General features: G+C 36.2%; 2 protein-coding genes across 3 annotated transcripts in view; both read left to right on the forward strand.

Moving 5' to 3' along the window:
* Positions 1–2056, forward strand: part of LOC145691875 (retinol-binding protein pinta-like) — a 62751-nt gene extending 60695 nt beyond the window's left edge. For both annotated transcript variants that reach the window (XM_081767184.1, XM_081767185.1), the window contains one exon: positions 1430–2056. In XM_081767184.1, coding sequence (XP_081623310.1) covers positions 1430–1581 — 152 coding nt within the window. In that variant the 3' untranslated portion in view covers positions 1582–2056. The remainder of the gene's footprint in view (positions 1–1429) is intronic.
* A 16203-nt stretch (positions 2057–18259) lies between these two features.
* LOC145692357 (uncharacterized) lies at positions 18260–18700 on the forward strand. The gene has a single exon (XM_081767654.1). It carries the CDS (start codon positions 18260–18262, stop codon positions 18698–18700), a length of 441 nt encoding a protein of 146 aa, XP_081623780.1.
* The last annotated feature ends 6152 nt before the right edge of the window (positions 18701–24852 follow it).

Raw genomic sequence — 24852 nt, forward strand, 5'->3', positions numbered from 1 at the left:
TTTTCCGACCTAGAGTTCCCAACAGGAATTGAAAGCAAGACCAAAGTAATTTTGAGATACGTTGGTCATATTATAATAACTGCAACCTCTATCATTTTCTCTTACTGCTTTTTATCAGATAGAAAATGAACCGGTTCTTTGAAAACGCTCCGGACAGGTTCCTATCTTTAGCATGAGTTCTCGTTGCCTGAACCTGTTCAAAAGCGAGTCAGAATCGGTTCTTTTCCCATCCTTGCTTTTTACCTTCCCTTTCAAAGGAAACTTCAAAACACACTGAAAGATATCTTCGATTATTTAAATTAAAAGCCTAAATACCAATATTCATGTCTCTAACACTAAGGGATTTTGAAAAATGGCCATATTATTAATACAACTGTAATTCACAAAATTATCCATCGCATCCTTTCTCGTTCCTTTTAGGGAAATATAAAGAAACGAAGAAATACGTCCTTAATTATTATAAATGAAAAGTTTAATGCCTAATATCATGTCTCTAGCTTTAAGGGATTTTGACACATGCTCACTTTATTTTAGCAATTGCAACCTTCCATCTTTTCTTCTGTCCGTCTTTTTTTATTTTCTTCTGGCGGATTATCAAAAAACACTGAAAAAATTTTAACTACGAGGTGTGTTCAGAAAGTAACGAACCTTTGGTTAACAAAAATACATTTATTGATTTGGAAATCCGAAACGCTAATCCCATTGAAAGTAGTCACCATGGTAATGCACAAACTTCTCCCAGTGACCCCACTATTGTTGGTAACATTTCTGAAACGCAGTTTTGAAATGGTGAGCAACCGTACCGGAATACAAAATTAGAGTAAAGCTTAATATTGAATGTTTTCTTGATATTTTTTTCTGATATTGTAAAAAAAATAATTTCATACCCGAATATATTACCTTACATAAACATACATATTTTAAGACAAACAAAATATTTCGTTTCAGAGTTATATAAGTTTGAATTGTTCAAATTCAAATTTCTATTTAATACCTCGAATACTTTCGCCTCTAAATGGTGAGATATAATATGTTGTAGAAACTGTTTTCACAATTTACTAGTATATATTCTCTTAGAAAGGAACTTTAAACTGCTGATCGTAATTAGATAAATGGCCAACAGGGGGAAGAGATACTAACGAAAAGGATGGAACGAAGATTGTTTATTTACGATTACATAATAATATTTTGTTTATCTATACTCTTATTCTACGAATATAGATCTAAAACAGTTTGTTCAGATTTTACAGAATTGTAAATTTAAAATGAAACACTTTTAAAGTGAGATGTATCTGTATCTATCAAAAGAACATTTTTATAAAAGTACAAAATTATTTCGAACTTATTCAACTTCATCATTTATAAACATATTTGAGCTTGATTTTATTCACTGAATATTGTTTTTTTTTTTTTTTTTGTATTTTTTCAGAGGAATGGTGTAAAACAGTATTTCAACATAAAGAGTGGCTAATACAAAATGGAAAAAGAAAGACAAATGAAATTAAGAGAGCAGGAATGTATAAAACGTACAGCGATATCTTTGGAATGGAAGGAAGCTTTAGAGCGTTAACTGTAGATTGAGTTCATAGCCTATACATTTCGCGAAAAAATTGCATGAATTTACTAATTATTAGTTTATAAAATTAATTATTATACAACTATAATATACAGGGAATTTTAAAAAAGCGCGTGACAGTACAGATACAAGAAAGACTGTTGGCCTGGCGTTCACATTTCTTATTGATTATATTTGGGGTGGGAAATCTCAAAATAACAAGTGCCCGCCACGGTTATCATATTTGAATTCGCCGTCTCGATGATTACGTTTTTTAATAATAGTAATCTCAGTATGCGACACAAATTTTATATGTATTATTTCGCGGTAGTGGATTTTCCCTATTTTGTCCTATCACCAACCATTCACTATTAGCTAATTTATGTTAACAAGTGTAATTGACTGAACGATGTTGCTGACGATCGAGGAGGTGTAAAGGTAAGCCCGATGTGTGGAAATCGTAGCTCACGTGTAGTGATTGCAAGGTTGTATGTGCTACATCTCGATAGAAAGCCCAATTTCCCACAATGGTGCGATCAAACTTACTAACTGACGCCGGGAGAAGACATAGTGCGGCCGATTAAACTCGCGGTTTTCATTTCAAAACATGTACATATTAGGTAACCAGTGTTTCTTCCAAATCTGTTTTTTTGGGGGGGCACTGCCCTCCCGGAGTTCTGAGAGTGCCCCTGGAGGAGACCAAAATAATGCGTTTATAATATAATAATAAACAGAATAGTATCAGCAATGCCCCCCGGAATACTGAGTGTGCCCCACGGAATATTATTTCTTTACACTAGGAAACTACTGCCATGCTCATATCCTCTTGCATCGTTTCTCAATAGCTCACGACTTTAACCAAAGAATGTAAAATGTGTAGAATATTCTTACGTAGGATGTTCCGTTATCAAATTATGCACAAAATTAATATGCGCATGCATTCGACAAACAACGATCCAGATGAAGGAATTTACAGCAAACGCAAATCTTCTCTCAAAGTATTGATCTCCGATAATATGCACTTTTACGTGAAGAGAGAAGTGAAGAAACAAAATCACTGCTATGGGAATGTCAGCAGCTGGCGTTGGATTGACGCGTCAGAGATGGTTGGGGATGAAAAGGTTACCTTCTAATGTGCTATATTTGATACGAACATCATTGATCCATTCTTTACCTACTGGATGCTGAATTCTAAAATGTAATCTACAGGTATTATATGAAGAGATCCCGATGTTATTTTATTTCTGAGAACAGTGCGTGCCCAACGTTCTTCCAGCAAGTTGAGGAAACCTTCCCCTTTCCGAACGTGGTGCAGAATTACCTAGATCAGCGCTTTCCTGTGTGGCGAATCGGGGTTTGAGACGGCTGGAGTGGCCACTACACCCTCTATGTCTAACAGTTCTACATTTCTATGTATGGACTATCTAAAGGTCATAGTGTACAACGTCTAGATAAAAAACTTACATAATTGAAGATGGCTAGGTTGTCACGCGTCCAGAGATATTACTAGTTGTTCCTGAAGAATAGAAGAGGCATGTGTGCAAACACCTTTGTAGTGTAATGTGATCATTTTGAGCATCTGATGTAAGTGAATTAACAGATAGCAATCACGTTATAATGAGCTGATGGTTAGTAATAGGGCAAAACTGGCAATGACATTGCAGTCTTGCATAAAACCATCATATGAAATATGTGCACGTGACAACCTTTCATTAAAAAATAAATAAATAAATAAAATATTCAAGATTGTGGATTCCAGTATGGCGGCCGTGGTGGGCACCTATGTTTCAGGGGTTACCCAACTCCCTACGTAGCATGTACGGTCAATGTGGACCCACAACGAAATAGACTTTCCTGAATCAGAACTGTCACCTTACTTTTCGTTCACCCTGTATAATCATTACAGTAGTAATGATCTGTATTCTAAGACACGTTAGCTGACAAGTATTACACAATAAAGCATGCTTATTTACCTGGTTCGGCTCTTGCAAATTTGTAGTACATAATTTATAATGAATTGAACATCAACATTATCATTTCTATGTATCAAGAGAAATAAAAACTTAATATAACAATCTGTCTCTCTGTTATTAATAGTATTTACTCAGAAAAAGTAGTAATAAAAGGTTATAGGAGCTGTGTGTGTCCACATAGGGCTAACTAGGGAAAACCACAAGCAGCGAGCCCCCAGTACAATGTACCCAATAATACCGCTAAACCACAAACTGTGACTGTTGAAATGTTCTTTTAATTCTTAGACGTATTGGATGATGACTAAGGAATGGAACTTTATGTGCTAAAAAAAAAAAAAAAAAAAAAAAAAAAAAAAAACCAGAAATATTTATTCATGTGCCATGAATTTTGAAAATATGACAAAACCAGAAAAATGTGTGAAAAAATAAAAATAGTTTGCAACAGAAACATTTTACAAGTCATTTTAAAATACTTACCTCTTGGCGAACTATTCTTTGGAAGCGCTGCAGTGACCACCATAGTTTTCTCCAAGATCTCCATTGTGTTTTTGTTACGATTTTCTCTAAAAAGCATATTATATTGCGAGAAAGATCGCTCCACGTTACTAGAAACAGCTCTCGTATATTTGAAACAGGAAATTTCACTGACACTTAAACTGAACACATCTTTCTCCACTTTTCCTTCGAAAACACGTGCAATTTTACATGTTTGAAATCTTTAAAAATGTCTGTAAATTTAGACATAAGCACTTATCCGTTAGCTCCAGTTAAGTTCTTTCAGTTTCGCGTCTTTTTCTCCTATGCGGATTTCAACCCTGAAACTGACAGTGTTCGATGATGATTGGAGCTTTCTCTTTACAACGAGAAAGGACAGGTTTGTTGAAATGAATACTAACCCGAGCTTTTGGAGGGATCTTTTAACAGTTCTTGCAGAATTTCTATAAACGACGGTTCGTCATTGTCGAGACCATTTACGATAGATAAGAATTGTTCAAAACTCTGGGTATATACTCAACAACATCCAAGCAAGTGATCCATCGTGTAACTACATGAGGGGGTGGCACAAGAATTGCAGGGCGCTTTTGATTAAAAATATATTCTTCTAGGTGACTTGATAAACTTTCTTTTCATTTGAAACTAGTTTATCGACCTTGGGATAAGGAACTCTTACCTTTTCACATATTCTATGCAACGCGTGAGCCACACAAGTTACATGCACTATTTTGAAGGAGCTAACGGCAGGCGTACTGCTACTTTTTTCATATAAGCTGCAGTATCTGTATCAAGAACAATGTCAAATTTTGTCCCTTCCGGCCGCAATAACCGCATTGTTTCGTTGAAAAGCCTTGCTTTCGTTACATGTGTAGCAGCATTAGCTCTTTATGTACTAGTAAATAATTTTTCGTCAACACAGTTTCGTCATCACTACTTAGCACCCCTACAATCACGTTTCCCACTTTTCTACCACTTGAGTCTGTAGTTTTGTCCATACATACCAAAATATTTTGATGCGCACATTCCGAGCGAAAATGTAAAGTTTGTTCATAACACCTGTGCAGGTAAGTTTTTTGCAATGTTGGTTCGTCAGGCGGTTCGTAGTTCGTATATTTCACGAGAAATTTTCGTAATTAATGGTTCTTTAATTTGAACAGTGGACTATCTGCGGATACAAATGCTCTGTACGAGTCCATTGAAAAAGCGGACAATTTTGACAGTTCACCAGAACTAGAAGCTGTTGCTTGACAGAACAATGCCTGTCTATTGTTCAAAGGTGAAGCAGCAGCAATATGCTTCTTGCTCTCCAAATGCTGCGTAATTTGTGAAAGTTGGTCAGCCGCGACAGATTTACCACAAGATTGGCAAAATAGTATTTTGCCATCAGTAGAAAACATCCTTATTATCGTCACATAACTTCTGCAAACGAGATGAAACACTTGCTTTTGTTTTAGGCATGTTATAGTACGAAAGAATACCCATATTGTGTTGAAGCACCACTCAGAACACAATAAATGTAAAGACATGGCGTGGATTCAAAGCTTTGCATTGTTGTAACTGGCTTGTGGCTGGCTGGAATCTCCCAGAACAGACCTTACGTGTAGATTAAAAGTAAGGCGCCAGAGATCTGCTAGTCAACGTGCTCAAAGACAAAACTAACCTGACTCACTCGATATCAAAGGTATGGGACAATAAGCATTTTTCTTTCGAAGATTTCTATTTAGCATTCCTCAATGAGCGATTTTATGTAATTAAAACGAAAATTCTTAAAATATATGTATATACATATGGAAAACTAGAAAATGTGTGTTTTTATATAAAATAAAGTTTGCTGTGATGACATAAGAAAGGATATGATCAGCATTTTGCTAAAATAAAAAGTCTCCATCTCACTGCAGAAAAACTATTTATTTACCTAAATAGCCGTTCCCTAATGATTACTCTCCTTCTAGCAAAATATTCTACATACACTAATATGTATTCACTGTGATTTATTTAATTTTCTTCAAAATAAACTTAGGAGAAATTCTAAACTTCTTTCTTTAGATTTTCAGTTCCTCAATTAGTGTGGTAATAATAATTTATTTTCTTGGGCAATGTGTATACAATTTCTTGAACTCCCTAGGGATAGTTTTCCCGTCATTTTTTTCACATATTGTTATTGACACCTTAATTATTGTATTTTATTGGTGTTATAGGAAATAGACGTTTAATAAAAAAATCAGGAAAGAAAAATTAAATAAATAAATTGGATGCATACTTCTATGACAGATGCTAATTCTTAGGCACACTGGATGGTAGTAAATGACAGCAAAATTAAACTTTAATGTTCTCTAGCCGGTAATCGACCACGGACCAAGTGTTTCAAGAGCACACGCGCTTTTCATTGGACCACCACTAAGCGCATGCATTGATTTAGTAACATATGGCAAAAATTGTACGTAAATCAGAACAAAGAATTTGTAATTTCCTTATGGCTACTGTTTGATAATCATTTAATGTTTTCTGTATTTCATTTTGAAATGAAATCCTTAAGTTTTACGTCCCACGCATATGCCGGTTAGACTAAAGGAGACGGTGGTGATGTGTAACGAATGAAATGGCGGAATGAAGAAAGTGGGAGTAAACGGGAGAATCCCGAGGAAACCCACGCATACGGTGTTTGTCCACCACAAAGTTCACTTGGCTGGGGCTGGGATCGAACCCGGGACCCCAAGCACCACAGGTGATTGCTCTACCACTGAGCCACCATGGCCCCTGTATTTCATGTTGTTGCGTTATTATCTTCCTTTGCTTTTGCTTGCGTCATTGCACTATTTATGTTTGTCAGATAGATGGCAGTGCTGTTGACCATGTCGAACATGAACTACGTGATGTAGTTCGTTTCGTGTGCTTCTTTTCACATTTTAAACAGTAGTGTTTAATGATTGGCGTAACTAGGATATTTTCCTAGAAGGGGGCATGGCCCCTTAGTTCTGAAAATTGAAAGAATCTTATAGTACACCTTACATACAGTATATATAAATCTCTAAGTCCCCCTTTCCTCGCATTCATTATAAGCTATCAAGTTATTTAGTTCTCCTAACACGGGACTGTCATGTAACAGTTGAGTGAAAATTTATTACATCATAAGTTTGCTTAAAATTGTATATTTTCTAATTATTTTCAGTTGCTACTAAATAACTTCCTCAAATCTACTCTAATCATGAAAACTCAATTTCCTATTACTGTTATACTCTTGCAATTGTGAGCGAAAGTATATTATTCGTAAACGTTAACTATCATGTTCTCACAAAAAAAGGGACATGAACCTGTCATCCGGTCTTCCGAATCAAACCTAATCCATTCGATAAACATAACAAACATATCGTCACATGAGAACCAGAGGAACGTAACTTTATTTTCGTAGGTTTATAGGCGAGATAACAAAAATATTATTTTCTTAGAAAGATGTGTTTTTAATAAGATGGTAATTGAGCTACATTACAACAGATGATCGACAAGAAAACCAGATGGCGTTACGTTAAATTTACACCGAGTGGGGCTTTAAAAATTGTCCAAACATGTAAAAAACGAAAACCGCATTTTTGGAGTTACGTTCCTCTGGTTCTCATGCGACAATATGTTCATGCACAAAAAAAAAAAAAAAATAAAAAAAAAATAAAATAAAATAAAAAGGTGGCATGGACAATGACGTAAGTCCTTTAGGCCCATTAACTCTGTTAGTGGTATACCAATACACGCTTTCCCCCTCATATCTATTCTGTCTATCAATGCAAAACTTAGTACAGTCATTTCGTAGGCCTATACTCTATAATATTTTTCAAGACACATTTGGATTGAGTGCTTTTACCTGGGGCCACTCCAGAGGGGTCCAAAGTTGATGGGAGGGATTTCTTCCCGACATTCTCCCAGTTTCCCCTGTTCAAGTGCGTTAGGGTCCCCAATATATATAACCTCTCAAAGCTTGTTTCATACCAAAGAGAATGAACTATAAGTCATGATTTTCCAATGAACAGTGTTGATATAATAACTATTTCACTGTGAGTCTACGATTTTCTTTATATTAACAGGGTTAATGGGCCTCAGGGACTTACTCCGTTGTCCAAGGCTTCTAATTTTTTGTGCATGAACATATCTTTGTTATGATTATCGAATGGACTAGGTTTCATTCGGAAGTTCGAATAACAGGTTCATGTCCCTTCCTTGTCAATTTACTCTTACATCTAATAGAAACACAAATAAATATACAAGCAATGACATAATTTTAATTTAAAAATTTTAAAATGGCTCACGGGCTTCATTTCTACATTTAAAGTGTAAAATCTTTTCATTTTACGCTTTACAATAAATCGTTGTCGTTTACTATGAATTGCAGCTTAATTACACAAACCATTGCGAACAAAGAAATACAATCAATTTTATACACAAAACGTTTTTCGAATAATAATAATAATAATAATAATAATAATAATAATAATAATAATAATAATAATAATAATAATAATAATAAGGTATGCAAAACTATCCAATCGGAGAAATATAGTTGGCTAACCTCCCGCACAAATTAAATATTTAAAAAAATAAAGTTAGAAGAGAAACAGGTCAACAATGGGACGAGACTTATAGACGGACTTGAGGGAGAGCAATAGTAATCAAATTAAATTAGTAGTGGAAACATCACGTTTAATAAATGCATCATCTCTAAGATTGGTAATAAGTATACCTGTAGTTACTACCTGGTACAGACAATACACTAAAAATTTACATGTCTTATATAAATAAGTCAATATTAGTTCTCTTAAAGATTCTAAGTGTGTTGCCTACAAACTCAATATATATATATATATATATATATATATATATATATATATATATATATATATATATATATATATATACCGTATATAATTAACTATATAAATACTATACAAAATCTACACTGCAATATTTTTAAATATTAATATAGCCTAGTTGCTTAAACTGCAGTTAGTTAAACATTTTTGTGATTTTATAAGCAACATATTCAACGTTTTGCAGCATATATAAGACAACTCTTGTATATTCCTGAATTAGATATGAGTATCTTCGCGTACTGTTGTAGTTGCATCGTTAGTATCGTTAGCATCGTTAGTAGTTAGATAGTTATAAAGTAGGAGAAGTCGGAAAATATGGTTGCAACCAGGGGGCACCCACGGAAGGATCCACCGGATCCTTAAAAAAAAAAAAAAATAAATAATGATTGTTTTTTTGTCTTACCAGGGCGCACTCATGGAAAGTCCATCCGATCTGGACCGCATGCAATCTTAGTAACTTGACAGACATTTGTGCACTTTCTTAATAAAACTAGACTTGCTTTAACAGAGAAATTATTAACGTGGCTTAAAAATTTGAACGTACACTGAATCTGTATTCTTTTCTTTCTTGTAAAAAGAAAAATGAAATGAAATGAAATTTTTGAGTTTTACGTTCCACGGGTATGCCGGCTAGGCTAAAGGAGACGGTGATGGTGAGAAATGAATGAAATGGTGGAATAAAGAAAGTGGGAGGAGAAGGGAGAACCCCGAGAAAACCCACGCACGCGGTGTTTGTCCACCACAAAATTCACTTGGCGGGAGCAGGGTTTGAACCCAGGACCCAATGCACCAGAGATGAACGCTCTACCACTGAGCCACCGCTGCCCCCTCTGGTAAAAAGAATCTAGTTCTTTAATTGTTTCTATGAATATAGGTAAAGTAGGAGAACTTGTGTGTTCCAGGAACACAATATACCAGGGAACATGGTACCTACAGCTCGTCTGAATTTCGTACCAATTTTACCTTCCTATCATTGAATTCAGTTTTCTGTACTTTATTTGGGTAACATAAAGTAATTATACATAGAGAGAAACAAGTGAATTGAGAGGCAATATATATTTTTCGTATATCAAAGTATTTCTTCTTTTCTTTCTGACATTTGGAGAGTTTTCCTTGCTGGCGCATAAGTGGAAATAACAAATAAATGTTCCAGCATATTAAGATACCTATGCGTTGCTTTCACATTGTGACCACTCTAATTTATTATGCACTTCTTTCGTTAAATTTACTTTAATTTATAAATAGGACGATCCAAGTACCAAGGGATAATACTTTGCATATGATGATAGCCATAATAGCTATTTGATGTAGCTCGAATAAACTTATGAATTTGTATTTAAAGAAAAAACAATATGCCTTAGATACTCATTGGATGCTATTTCAGCAAGCAATGTGATAAAACTGCAATATTATTCATCAATGCCTTCTATTTAGAAAGTTACTTGACAATACAAAAATTCCCATTCTATTGATAATATGGAAGCAAGCTATGGTTTCTGTATTGTACTTATAATTGTTTAATTTAACAAACAAATCAGTTGGCAATAATCGATTATCATCAGATTTATGGTTGTCCCTAGGTACAATAATTTAAGTCCCTTGGTAATGCCGCCCCCTCTCCCGTACCAAGAGACAAGATGACTTGCTCGGTTAAAATTGCTCTAGCTCTTCTTATTGTTGCGATACCCATGTAACTTTTACTATATGAAGCTAAATTATCAAGTTATCAGGGACATTTTTTTTCTTTAGCATAGCACAAATATATTCCCTTTTCAAAAGCAAAATATAAAAATTTGTCCTGGGGTGCACAACTTCCGATACTTGGAAATTTTTATCGTTTACTCGGGTGCAGAATAACCTCGTGTCTTTGTCTTGCAATATTTGTGCCCCTTCCAACTTTCGACACCCTGTACAAAAATTTCTGGGCGCGCCTGGTTACAGTTTATACCTTAAGAATGTATCCACAGACTTCAGTTCATACTTACTTTGAATGCGAAAATCCGCAAAGGTTCCATAAAGATTACAATAGCACTTTATTCTTCTTAATACTTCTACGTTCGCTCTATTAATGGAACAATCTATTGCACAGACATACAGGGTGGCCCAAAAGTAGGTATATAGACCCGTACTGATCAACTCGTTACTTTTTATATAATTTCTTATTGCTATTCATCAGGTAGACTTAGTTTCTTTATTATTTGTTCTTAGTTTCTTTTTAATTATATCTTCAGCTCGGAACAGCCCAAGCAAATAAACCTATAAGCTAGAATGTTATACTTGATCAATGCAGGGGTGTAGGCCTATCCTACTTTTGGGCCACATTGTAGATGTACAGAAAGTAGTAAAACAAAGGGAGCCAATCACATTGTCTTTACAGACTCCTATTAGGGTTGGATAATAATAATAATAATAATAATAATAATAATAATAATAATAATAATAATAATAATAATAATAATAATAATAATAATAAGAAGAAGAAGAAGAAGAAGAAGAAGAAGAAGAAGAAAGAAGAGGGAAAAACAACACACGACATTGAATACAAATTTTGAATAGGTAACAATTCCTTGAGTTTAGCAATTGAAGAATACGGATTCTTCTTTCTTTCTTTTTCTTTTTTTCTTTTTGTTTTTGTTTTCTTTTTTTCTTTTTTTCTTTTTCTTTTCTTTTTTTTTTTTGTAGTGTACCTTAAAAATTTGCTCTGAGAATCTTAACTATTAAAACATTACTATGCTATAAACAAAATAATAACAATACGGCTGATTTATCATACATATACGTATAAACAACCACAAAATTACTTCGTCAATAAGTTAATTACTTGAAACAATAGAAAAATAATTTACATTAATGAAGCTGTCAGATAAAAAAAAAATACAGCTCAAGTCGAGAGGTCGCTATACCGCTCATTATCAAGTAATTACATCCAGGGATTTTATTACATCCAGGCACCAGACCAAATTAAAAAAAAAAAAAAAATTGTTGGGCGGACGAGTATAGACACTATTAAATATGTCGAATGCAAGCATCATCATTAAGAGGGCAGCTTTGCTTCTAGGGGAGCCGCCCCTCCCTGGCCCCCTTTAGATCCGCCTATGTGTTTAATATACATTACAAGATACATTGAACTATTCAAGCTAATACGCCAGTGTCGTGGTATATCTATTTTATAAATATTTCAGAAGCAGAAGTTAGTTTTATGCGCATTTGTAGAAGTGGTGAAGATAACTACTTGTAATTTAGTGCACTTTAAATACAAATTTCAACACAGATTTATTCACTTATTATCAATCAGCATCTATGGTAAATAAAACAATATTTCCTGTATAAGCAGCAGATGGCCCTCCAACATATTGGTCCACCAGGCCGGGATAATTTAGTGAAAAACTGTATTATAGGCTCAGTTTAAGTCGCAATTCAGACACGTTGTTGTTAGTTGTTACCCATAGTCATGGCCGTGCTTTGGGGGAAGGGCGAGAGGGTCGACCGCCCCGGGCGCCAAAGTAAGAGGGGTGAAAAATTCAGGAGAGAAAAAAAAAGGAAAAAAGATAGGAAAAATTGCTTGGAATATATGTATGGGGACGCCGACGTATACTCGCGTCCAAGGCGCTGATTTTCCACGGCACGGCTCTGCTCATAGTGCAACTTAATAGTGCAAGTGTACTGTGTTCCCATAAAGGTTTCAAAGTCAAACACTCGTTAAATTATTATTTTCTTGCGCAGCATTCAAAAGGAAAGGGAAAAGGTTATTCTTACTACATTTACGCAGAAATTGGCAGCGGCTAGAAACGTTGGTATTGTGTGAGTGAAGCAAGCAAGGAAACCAGCAACATTTCCCCCTCCCCTTTCATTCGACCACCGCAGCAGTTCTGTTGTGTGGTTTACAAAGCAGCTACGTATCAACAATTCTAAAATCTTGCCACTCAGCAATACGTGCATCAGATTACTTGATTTATACGTTTTTTAATTTTTATTTTATCTTTTTATTATTTATTTATTTATTTATTTATTTTTAGTCTTTTGGGTCCAATGTATAATGTTCATGTGTTTCAAGTCTGTAGGGCGTGTTGAAGTTAACGTATTTGGGCCTAGCAAGAAGCTCAAAATATGTACTTTGAAATAAATGCATGAATGTCATGCTTGCATCCGACATCGCAAGGTCACAGAAATGTCAATTCCAAGTTAATATTTACTGTATGTGTAAATTCATTCTATTATTTTGTTTATTTTAATTGTAAGTAGTCAGCATCATGGCTGAACTATCTCAGATTGTAAAACAAGCAGTAGAGATTCGTGGTCTGTACAAGCACCGATCGCAACGTTGCAATATCAAAAGTATGTAGGTACGCGCAAGTGTTCCCCTTCCCCAGCATTCTTGAGTCTTATTCAAATAAAATATTCAGGAACTATGAAGACAAAAGGCTTTTAAGCTCTATTTGTATATTATTGATTATATTATTTCTCTAAAATTGATTTAATATAGAAGCTATTTCCTTTTTCTCAAACAACCACTATCAATATACGTTTATACACTATTTACATACAAAACCTCTACACTCATGTTATTGAACAAGAGATAAATCGAATATATAGCATGTGCTGTAAGCTATGAATGATGGCGTTAATCCGAAAAGGAGAAAAAAGCAAAAAAAAAAAAAAAAAAAAAATTGCATGCACGCAGTTAAACAAAATTATTTAATTATATAAACTATGCATTATTTTAGAATAGAAGATCTTTCTTCGTCCTTTTGGGCTTCAAATTTTTCTGACTTCATTGAAATCTGAAATGCTGCTCACCAAGCTTTTCTGAATAGAAAGCATCGCAACCGCAAAATATTTTCCGCTTTATTTTCTTTAGGGACCAGAAACACCTCTCTCCTCCGATAATAAGCATTTTGTTAGCATTTCTTTGTATAAATATACAGTCCATTTTCAGAAACCACGTATTTTTGTCTACTGTTCTCGTATAAAGAAGCACGAAATCTAAGATGTTTCCCTTCGAAAATGAAAAAAAAAAAAAAATAGTTTAACATTCCAGCAAATTAGGCTAAAGAAGATCGATGAGTATTGGAAGTGAATGATTTGATATTAATTTTTTATGCTCTCCGCCAGAAATCGAACACGAGATCTTGTGCACGAAAGACACAGAAGTAGGAATTAGACCAGTGGTAAGACATTCTCTTCTTCGAGACTTGTCGGACACCCCCCCAGAATTGGTTTCTTTTTTAAAAATAAAACTTTTTAAATAAAACTTTTCCCCGTTGTATTATAAATGTCAAATAAAATCAATTCACTTTGAACCACCGCCCCCACACTTTGAGCCTGGATCCGCCCCTCTACCACCAGAGTTATAATTGTGCTTTGCGAGTTTCTGTTTTGTGAATAACTTCTTTCTTCCAAGCATCTGAATCTCTCTTACCCTATCAATTGAGTCAAGCGCTTTTAAGCGGAGGAATTCGTAATTACTACAGAAACTGACCAGTTGCGGAATATAACACCGTGTGCGTGGGTTTCCTCGGGGTTCTCCTGTTTCCTCCCACTTTCTTTATTTCACCCTTTCATTCATTTCTCACGATCACCGTCTACTTTAGCCTAACCGGCATAAACGTGGGACGTAAAACTCAAAGATTTCATTTCATTTTTTCAGTAGCGGAATAACGTGCAACTGCAAGCGGGCAATACGGGAAGATAGGAGCGATGCAAGAATAAATCCACTTCCCCATGTTAAGAGATAGGAGCTCGCTGCCATTACGTACAACATTAACGAAAGACCCAGAAATAGAAGATTGAGAAAAGTCATTTGAGCAGCTAGGACTTGCAGAATCTCGATGAAAGAATTCAGAAAGAGTGCTGCCGTCTGATGGAGAGGGAGAAGCAGTTGAAGCAACACTAAAATCTGAAATAACATAAGCTTCATCAGGGTAGGATCGTAGGGCACGATCCCATATGCTTGGAAACCAGAAATACCGTTGCTGTGTGTTGCAGCTTTATCTCAGGCCTGATGAAACAAAGTAGGAAATTGTGACCTGGATAGTTTTCTATGTGGATGTGTTCGCTGCCACTGTGACACAGCTCTGTAGAAAAAATGCTTCAGTGGATGAAACAAACTCTCATCTAATGGCTGCAAATAATGAGTGTAGTGACTGGGGAGGCACAGCATGATAATATCATTATCTGATGCAAAGTACAGCATATCAGGATTAGTGCAATGAGAGGAGTGACCGTCCAGAATGATTAAAACTTTTCCTGGGGATTTGTGTGGATATTTCCGGGCAAATCTCACAAATTGTACGAGGCTGGTTTTTGGACTGGACAACATTCTTTTCTGGCACCGGTATTTTCAGAATATCAGCATGGATTGCCGAGTTTTTGTGGCATATTTGAGTATTGAACCCGTTCTTGGAGGCATGGCTCAATAAGACTGCTGTGAATTTTGATGGCGAATTTTCTTCTAGAAAGTGGCTTTTGACCCATCTTCACAACGTTGTGAGCATAAATCACGTAGGCATTAACCAGGGTTATGTTTATCATCCTAAAGAAGACATACAAGGGTCATCGTTTTGTCTTACGGCTGCACGACATCTGATGACACATTTGGTCCAGTGCATCAACGCCTTCTTTCGTTGCATTATAAGTCTATTATCTGAGGTTTCTTTGAAACTGGATCAATGACAGGCTTTTCATGGCAAGTGGATAAGAGTAACACTACTTTTGTATTCTTTACTTTGTAAGAAACCATTGTTTTCATCCCATCAAAACAAAACATGGTTGTCCCAATGTTTCTGCTCTTGGGATTTTCATTTCTACTGGGATTTCTGGCTTGTCTTTTCTGAGCGTGCCAACAAGGGTAAGTTTGTACGGTTCTTCTAAAAGTGAGGTTGCCAAAGGTATTGAGGTAAACCAGTTGTCGACTGTTATATTCCGGTAGGAGCCGTGACAAGTTGTTGACACCTTTTTTTTGACAAAACATTCCGCTTGAGGTAAGCCTTCTGTATCCAGTGTTTTTAGTGTATATGGTATATATAGCATCTACCATGTACTTAGTAGCAGTATGGCACATGAAAACAAGTTTGATCCCATACTTGTCGGGTTTGTTAGGAATGTACATCCTAAATATGCAACATCCTCTAAACGCGAGCAACTACTCGTCAATTCTTAAAAAAGATTCAGGCTTGTAAGAACTTCGGCACATGGCAACAAAATTTTCCCAGATTTGCCTTATGGGTGCAAAATTGTCAGTTTTCTTTCGTTAAGCTCGACTCTCAGAATCATCAAACCGTAAACATTCTAGCAAGAAATCGAATCGGTCACAACTCATACTAGAGTGGTATCTCTCACCACTGATTTCTGGGTCAAACATCTCTTTGATGAAAGATGGTTATCCTTTTGTGCTGCTGAAAGAATTAGTAGTCCCAACAGTGGATCTATCTCACTATCGGACAACTGACTAACAGTCTTATTTTGTTTCTTATAATTAGCACTTTTTTCTGCAATTTTTAGATTTGTATAAGAAATCATTTTATTTCTAACTTCCTCAGTGAAAAACGGTTGAAAGTTTCAATAGGTAACAACTTGTTTTTAGCAATACCAGTTGGACCGGGGGTTGCTGTTAGGATGAAAAATATAAGTAATTGGCTGATCAGAAATATTTCATAAATAAGGGCCATGTCTATGATGGTTAAGATTGGAAGAAGTGGTTAAAAGAGGACACTGTGATTATATCTTGGGCTAGAATGAGCTTTTGTATAATTTCTATGTATTCGTTTATTTGTATATGGTTTTAACTTTTAAAATACGAGAAATATATTGTGACAAGTATACGTAATGTTTTATATATGTTATATACTGCTTCAACATTATATTTAGATAACTTTACACAGTTAATTAAGTAGTGCTTGTTATGCCTAACACCATAAATCTTCATACGCACAATTCTATTTTTTCACTACCTAACAAATGGCGCAGTCATAAAAAAAAACCTACGGCTCTCAACTAATGGAAAAGGTAATTGAGGTACGAGTAAAGTTTAGACGGACCAGTTGGAAATTAGTAACCAGATACCTATAAGGCCTGAACTGCTGATAAGGAAGGAATCTGTGGATCCTTGAGAGTATCCTTAGTGGATTTAACGGTAACCTGTGTTGATCCGTAAGAAGTATCCTTAGTGGATTTAACGGTATCCTGTGTGGATCCAGAGTGTTAGGATGAAAAATATAAGTAACTGGCTGATCAGAAATGTTTCATAAATAAGAGCCATGTTTATGATGGTTAAGATTGGAAGAAGTGGTTAAAAGAGAACACTGTGGTTAGATCTTGGGCTAGAATGAACTTTTGTATAATTTCTATGTATTCGTTTATTTGTATATGGTTTTAACTTTTAAAATACGAGAAATATATTGTGACAAGTATACGTAATGTTTTATATATATATGATATACTGCTTCAACATTATATTTAGATAAATTTACACAGTTAATTAAGTAGTGCTTGTTATGCCTAACACCATAAATCTTCATAGCACAATTCTATTTTTTGACTACCTAACAGTTACTTGATGATATTTCTAGCAGCCGACGCTCTATTTCCAGCATGTGTTGGCTTGTTTGTCCAACGATGTCCATTTTTTCTTGTAAGGCTTACTTTATCAGCAATTACTAGGTAGGGGTCAGGTGCAGGTCTAGCTTCTGTGTGAGGAGAATGCTGGGTAGATAAATCAGCAGTGATGGTGCTTGGTTGTGCTCTAATTACAGGAAAGGAAAAGGGTGTCTCTTGTGAAACATCTGAAGTGAACACACAGATTCTCTTTGGTAAAGGTGCTTCTTCATCCGAATTTGAAACTTGCGTCAGTTCTAGCTCTTCAGGTCTATAGTCTGGATCACTATCAGAATCATCGCTGTTTATAACAATATCATGTTTCACACAGTCTTCTTCATCATCCGATCCAATATCCGGATCCGAAATATCACTCTCACACTCATTTATGTATTTTAAAATAAGGCAACTGTCATCAGTATCCGTTCGATTCATTTTTCTTAACTTTTCTTGAATAAATACCACAAAACAAAACCAACAGTTCACTAAAATGTATCTGTAATTCACTCTAGAAGTAGAAAATAACTAAACAATATATAAAAATCCAAGCCTTATTCCTAACGTATCGTAAATCTTGCAAGCGGCTAACGAGTTCATCCAGAAATACAGCCAGAAACTGAGCAAAGTAAATACTGCCCAACAATGCAGGCTTAGTAGAGAGCGGAAATCAGCGGACGAGTCCATTATCGCCGGGGTAAGGGGAGTGAACATCAAAATGATACAACTCGTTCGTAAAATTTACGACACGTTATATTTCTCGGGTTAAGGCCTCAGTAGCACAACAATTAATGGGACAATTACCATCCATAAGAGTGCGTCCAAGTAAGGCATTTAGTTATATTGGCGTTGATTATGCAGGACCTTTCTACAATAAATTGGGTTCTTCAAGTAGCATGAACACTAGAAAATGCTGCGTCGCAGTTTTCACGTGTTTGTCTACAAGAGCCATTCATTTGGAGTTAGTTACTGATCTCACATCAGAGGCTTTCATAACGGCTCTTCGTCGATTCACATCCAGAAGAGGAAAATGCTCGACTATCACCAGTGACAATGCCACTACATTTCAGGGAGCTAAAAATGAGCTCAGAGAATTATACTTTCTGTTTCAAGGAAAAGAATTCAGCGACAGGATTCAGCCTTTTTCATCGGAGGAAAATTTCAAATGGAAGATTTTCCCTCCGTGCAGTTTTCATTTGGTGGAGTATGGGAGAGTGTTGTCAAATCTATGAAGTATCATCTTCGAAGAGTAGCTGGCAATGCCGTATTGACATACGAAGAATTCTTGACGCTTCCCTACCAGATAGGAGCTTGTCTTAATTCTCGCCCTCTCGTAGCTATACCAGATTCGTACGAGATTTTCAGTTATCAAACTCCTGGCCATTTTTTAATTGGTGCCCCATTACATGTTTTCCTGAACCAGATTTAACTAGTGCTGTTGAAAATCGCTTGAGTCATTCGCAACGAATCCAGAGGTACCAGCAGCATATTTGGAAGAAATGGTCACAAGGTTACCTTCATAGTTTACAGCAGCGTCAGAAATGGACATAAGTTCAACCAAATATTAAGCCCAGAATTCTCGTGCCGTTGAAAGAAGACAATTTACAAACAGTTTCTAGGAAGTTAGGAATCGTTGGAGAACTATTTCCAGGCAAGGATAGATTAGTGCGTGTAGTATTAGTTCGTACAAAGTCAAGGGACTTATAAGATGTCATTATCAAAGTTAATTCCTCTTCTGAATGAAGACACAGTTAATAGTTAAATGTTTTTGACAATTTATGCTTGGTTGAATAATTTGTATTCCAACGGGGGGAATATGTGTGATAATCATTTAATGTTTTCTGTATTTCATTTTCGTTGCGTTCCTTTGTTTTTGCTTACGTCATTGCACTAGTTATGTTTGGCAGATAGATGGCAGTGTTGTTGGTGATATCAAACATGAACTACCTAATGTAATTCCTTTCGTGTGCTTCTTTTTACACTTTAAACAGTAGTGTTTAATATACATTACAAGATACATTGAACTATAATATTCAAGCTAATATACCAGTGTTGTGGTATATCTATTTTGTGAATATTTCAGAAGCAGAAGTTAGTTTTATGTGCATTTGTAGAAGTGGTGAAGATAACTACTTGTAATTTAGTGCACTTTAAATACAAATTTCAACACAGATTTATTCAGTTGTTATCAATAAGCATCTATGGTAAATAAAACATTATTTCCTGTATAAGCAGCAGATTGTCCTCCAACACCTACTTTGAAAGATTTATACAGAGGCATATCAAATTATTGGAAACTGTGAAAAAAGCGCACCTTAGCAGAGTAATATGGTATTGAACCACCTCTCGACCTCAACATGGCTCTGGTGCCACCTCTCGACCTCAACACTTCTTTGGTGCAAAGTGAAATCGAATCACAGAGGTCGTCAATAGTAATAAGTAGAAGATTTCACCATTCCACGCGGAGACCATCACTCACTTTCCAAGTGTGAGAAAAATGGAGGAACAAATTTCAACTAATACATTTCATCAAAACGAAACATAGCTGTACAATTATGTTCATGTCTCATTGGATGGGCCAGGGAAGGTATTCAACGTAGTGTAGAGAAATCCTCTGCCAGTAATGTTAAAGTTTTCACTGTCCCGGTCCAAGTAGACTTGAAAGTGAAAAACAGTGGATGAGTTTTTTGAAGCTCCAAAATGTAGCTTTTTGATTGGAGTGAAATAACTGACGAATAAAATAATGTTAATGTAAAGGTATGGAGTAACAAAATAAGCATGTGAATGCTCTTAAGAAATTATAAATAAATGAGTCAATTTATAAATCTCCCTTTGTTTCTATATGCTAATATTGCGTGATTATAAATTAATGTTTATTATTATTATTATTATTATTATTATTATTATTATTATTATTATTATTATTATTATTATTATTATTATTTCGATCGTATGCAGGTAACTGCTTTCGATCCTATGCCGTTCCAGTCATATGCCGTTTTCGGTCATATCCTGTTTCGGCCCTACCCATCTAACCCTCTGTATGAACGAAGCAGCCCATGAATTCCAAGGTCAACTACTGGAAGAGGGATTGGATTCGGTTGCATCACAACACTCATAGTTGAACTACAGTCACTAACTCAAGTCACACTGATTTCACAAACATTGAATCAATGCAGAAGAGGCTCACGTTAGTTTGTCTCAAGACATAATGGAAAACGGTAACACTGTAGGAGTTACCACAGCAAGTGTGAAAAAAATATTTTATCTTTTCACTGTGCGCTTCCGACTGGTATTGAAATTTCCGTTTGAATGCATTCCAGAAGTGTTTTATTTTTCTATTTTTTTCCTGCTAAAGCAGTGTATTTTCGTGGAAAGGATCTAAATTATTGTTAATATTTCGCTTATTTATTTATTGTTATATGTTTATTGTTATACCGTAGAATATGACTTCAGCTATAACACCCAAGCAGAGGATCATCTTCAACTGTTTTATTGAACTGTGATTTTAGTGTCTTTGTTGTATTCTTGGCTTTATGATTTTATCGTTAAAAGAGCTGCTATGCTGAAAGATTGAAATTGAAGAATAAAGTTGAGCAAATTAAAAGGTGTTGGCGACGATACAATATTTTTTATGGAATTTCTAGGGATTTTAATTATGAGTTAGTTTTTATTTATTTACTTTATTTTTTTAATTAACAATCCATAAGAATTTCGTATATATGACATTAGCTTCTGAGGTATACGAGAGCATCTTAAAACTTCAACTCAATTCATAAAATAGATCACTTTAGTGATTTAGCGGGTAGCGTAAGCGCCTTTGGCGTAGGATTCTCAGGTTCGAGTCCCGGCAAGTTCATGTGATTAAGATTCCACTTTAAACAATAGGTCCTCTTCTCATATGGCATCGCTGCTGAATGGGACACTAAACTCAAAATGAAAATGAAAATGAAATCAAGTCAAATCAGTTCAAAAAATAGCTTTATTGTTTGTGGAAACGTCATTCCATTTCAAATTCTTTGAGAAACAATCCAAGAGTGTAATTTTAACAAGATGAACGTGCATATTTATCTATTTATTTCTTTTAAGACGAGCAAGAGATAAGTCAAAAATTTAAACGCGTAAACTTTAAAATACCAGCTCCAGTTGGTATTTTACGTAGTCTTTTAAGAAAATAGGCCCAAACTTCCATAAACCCAAGCTACACGACCCTCTCCTACTCTACTCACTATAATACACTATACCATACCCTATTAAGGCGGTCCTGCTTTTCGATGTTCTATTGGAGCGTGTACGCCAAGTTTACTCTTGATAGGAAATGAGACTAACATTCGGATATTTTAAAGCCAGTATTGTATCAATTTTGTGTTTCTCTTCAGTCATACAGTATCTGTATGCAATCAAATTTCTTACGGAACGGAAGGAAAGGGAGAAACGAATACTGAGAGGGTTACGACAAGGTCATCAAGGAGCACCACAAAACTGATTACTAATTATTTATGGAAACTGTATGGGTCATTCAAGTTGTATTATGTTTGGCGTTGTCAGCATGTCATATATCCCATCCGTTGACCAGTTCTGACTACTTCTTTTGAATTGCTAGGTGCACTAGCGCCAATTGTCTACAGTACATGCCCGATTTTATCGTCTACCAATGACTGTAGCTTGTGATACATGACGTCCTTTCAACGATTCCATGTCAGAAGGGCCCGGACAAAAGGGCGAGGACAGAAAGGCCCGAGTCAAAACGGCCCCGCGTCAAAAGGGCCCGGGTCAAAAGGGCCCCGCGTCAAAAGGGCCCCGGTCAAAAGGGCCCTGCGTCAAAAGGGCCCCGGTCAAAAGGGCCCCGCGTCAAAAGGGCCCGAGTCAAAAGGGCCCCGCGTCAAAACGGCCCCGCGTCAAAAGGGCCCGGGTCAAAAGGGCCCCGCGTCAAAAGGGCCCGGGTCAAAAGGGCCCGTGTCAAAAGGGTCCGTGTCAAAAGGGCCCGTGTTAAAAGGGCCCCGGTCAAAAGGGCCCCGCGTCAAAAGGGCCTTGCGTCAAAACTGCCCGGGTCAAAAGGGCCCTGCGACAAAAGGGCCCGGGTCAAAAGGGCACCGCAACAAAAGGGCCTGAGTCTAAAGGACCTCTCCCTCAAAACGGCCCCGCGAGAAAAGGGCCCGAGTCAAAAGAGCCTCATGTCAGAAGGGTCCCGCGAAAAAGGGCTTGAGTGGAAAGAGCCCGGGTAGAAATAGTTCCACGGCCAGAAAGCCTGAAATCAAAACAGATGTGGAAATCAAAGATGCACGAGTGGATAGTGCCACCTTAGTAAGTAGAAGTGATTGTCTAATAGAAGGGAGAATATCAGTGGTTATTAGAGACAAAAAGGAAACTTGAATGGTGATCTTAATTTTGTTTGGTTGCTGTTTGTTCTGCAACAATCCCTATCGCTTAAGTCGTTTCTCGATGAAAGTTTGCTTTCAACCGCGTCTCTCTGAGTTTGTAGACGTGGAAGACCCGGGTTCGATTCCCGGCGGGATCTCATGTGGTTCGGATTCCACGTTAATCAGTAGGTCCACATCTCATACAGCCTCGCTGCTGAAAGGGATGCTAAAGTGAAAATCATATCATATCATATCTCTAAGTTTGTATTCTCGAGACCTAGCCCAATCAGACTATCTATTAACCCATAACAGTTCACTACCTTTGAAAATTATCAAAAAATTATGATATTTGCAGTATGTCGTCTATTTGGTTTGTACATCATTTGAAAGTAGTTTTCTAAATTTTCCCGCCAATAGTTTTCGAGAACTGAGTTGTGTCCAAATGGTTACTTTGCACTGTTTTCCGTAAAGTGATTTTTGTGTACTTGTAGCCATATAGTAATAAAGAAAAGTAGTCTCATAAGAAAGGAGAAATAAATGAAACATGGTAAGAGTTGTTTACTTTATAGGATTTAATATCTAAATCTCGAATATTAATTTATAAGAAAATGTAAGGTACTATCTATGAGTCCACATAGAAAAAACAATAATATTTACATTTCGCTGAAAATACAGATTGAATAAATATGTTATTCTAATATATGCGTAGTTTTATAGAATATTCTTCTTTTTTATTTCATTTTTTATTTTTTTAAATCTGAATATATCAACGTAGTGTAACAGTGACTTAGGGGTCTAGAAAGGATATCAATTACCAAGTGACAAAAACATTCCTTATCGTGATACATATACTTACAGATGGAACTGCATAAAGGAATTCTTTAGTGAGCTTGTTACTCCCGACTTACAAAAACGACATCTTCCCTTAGATGTGTGGGCTGACCAGTGAGCAACAAACTCTTTCCTTGTATCATCACATGGTCACGTAGCAGCAGGTCGACATATTTTCACTTGAGGTTCGCCCAAGCTTTCTAAAGATGGTCTGTCTTGTTTAGGCTTTCTGCATGATACTAGTGCAAATGCAGTATCAGCCCGAAACACTTTAAGATGTCTGGATGATTTCCCAAGTACGTTACACTTTCTTTTGTAAGGTAGCCAGCTGTTTACAAGAACTAAATCTAGCATGTACCCAAAAATTCTAAGACACCATCGTTTTGATTTCATTGGTGTACGGCAGAGTTCTATGAACATGTTTGACTTGTCTACACTTCTTATTTGTTTGCCTCAGAAGATAAAAAAAATCTTATCTTCTGCCTCCTAAACGATTTTGTCTTATTGTTGGAAGAGTTGAGATTTTCATTACATCCTTCAAATATTGCATTAATTTCACATTCCTAAAAAGTTATCAATGTACACGAATGAGGACGGTGATTTCCTATAATTTTTCAGCAAGACGGAGCTCCACCTCACTATGCCTTATGTTCACGCCAATGGCTCGATAGACCATGTCTGGGACATTGGAATGGGCGACGGAGACGGATAAAGTGGCCCAGATTTTACGCCACTAGAGCTCTTCCTCTGCTATCATCTGAGGAACCTTATTTATCAAGAACCCACCCATGATATCCACCATCTGATGCAGAGAATTTTGCAATGTTATGAAACCGTTGATATGCTGTTGCGAATCCATGCGGATTGGCAGAGGCGCTTTGCAGTTTGTCTTGCTCAAGAAGGATAGCACATAGAGTAAATAATGCTGTAATGCCAAATTTTCACACTTTGTGACAAAATAACTTCTGAACGAATAACGGTAGGTGAAATAGTTTGTATCACTGTTTCCCTGAAATTGAGGTCGTGTCAAGTGATACCCCACATATCCCCTTCCATTTTAAAAATCCAAAGTTGGATTCAAGATTACGGCTTCCAAGATGGCCGCCAGGGCAACCATGTCAAACAATATGGTCCATTACCCACCCGAAAAACATATACCATGAACCAAATGTGAATGCCAAGATGTTCCTGTG

Source organism: Thermobia domestica, chromosome 8 (genome assembly GCF_964235325.1).
Source record: "Thermobia domestica chromosome 8, izTheDome1.hap1.1, whole genome shotgun sequence".
In the NCBI taxonomy this organism is placed as follows: domain Eukaryota; kingdom Metazoa; phylum Arthropoda; class Insecta; order Zygentoma; family Lepismatidae; genus Thermobia; species Thermobia domestica.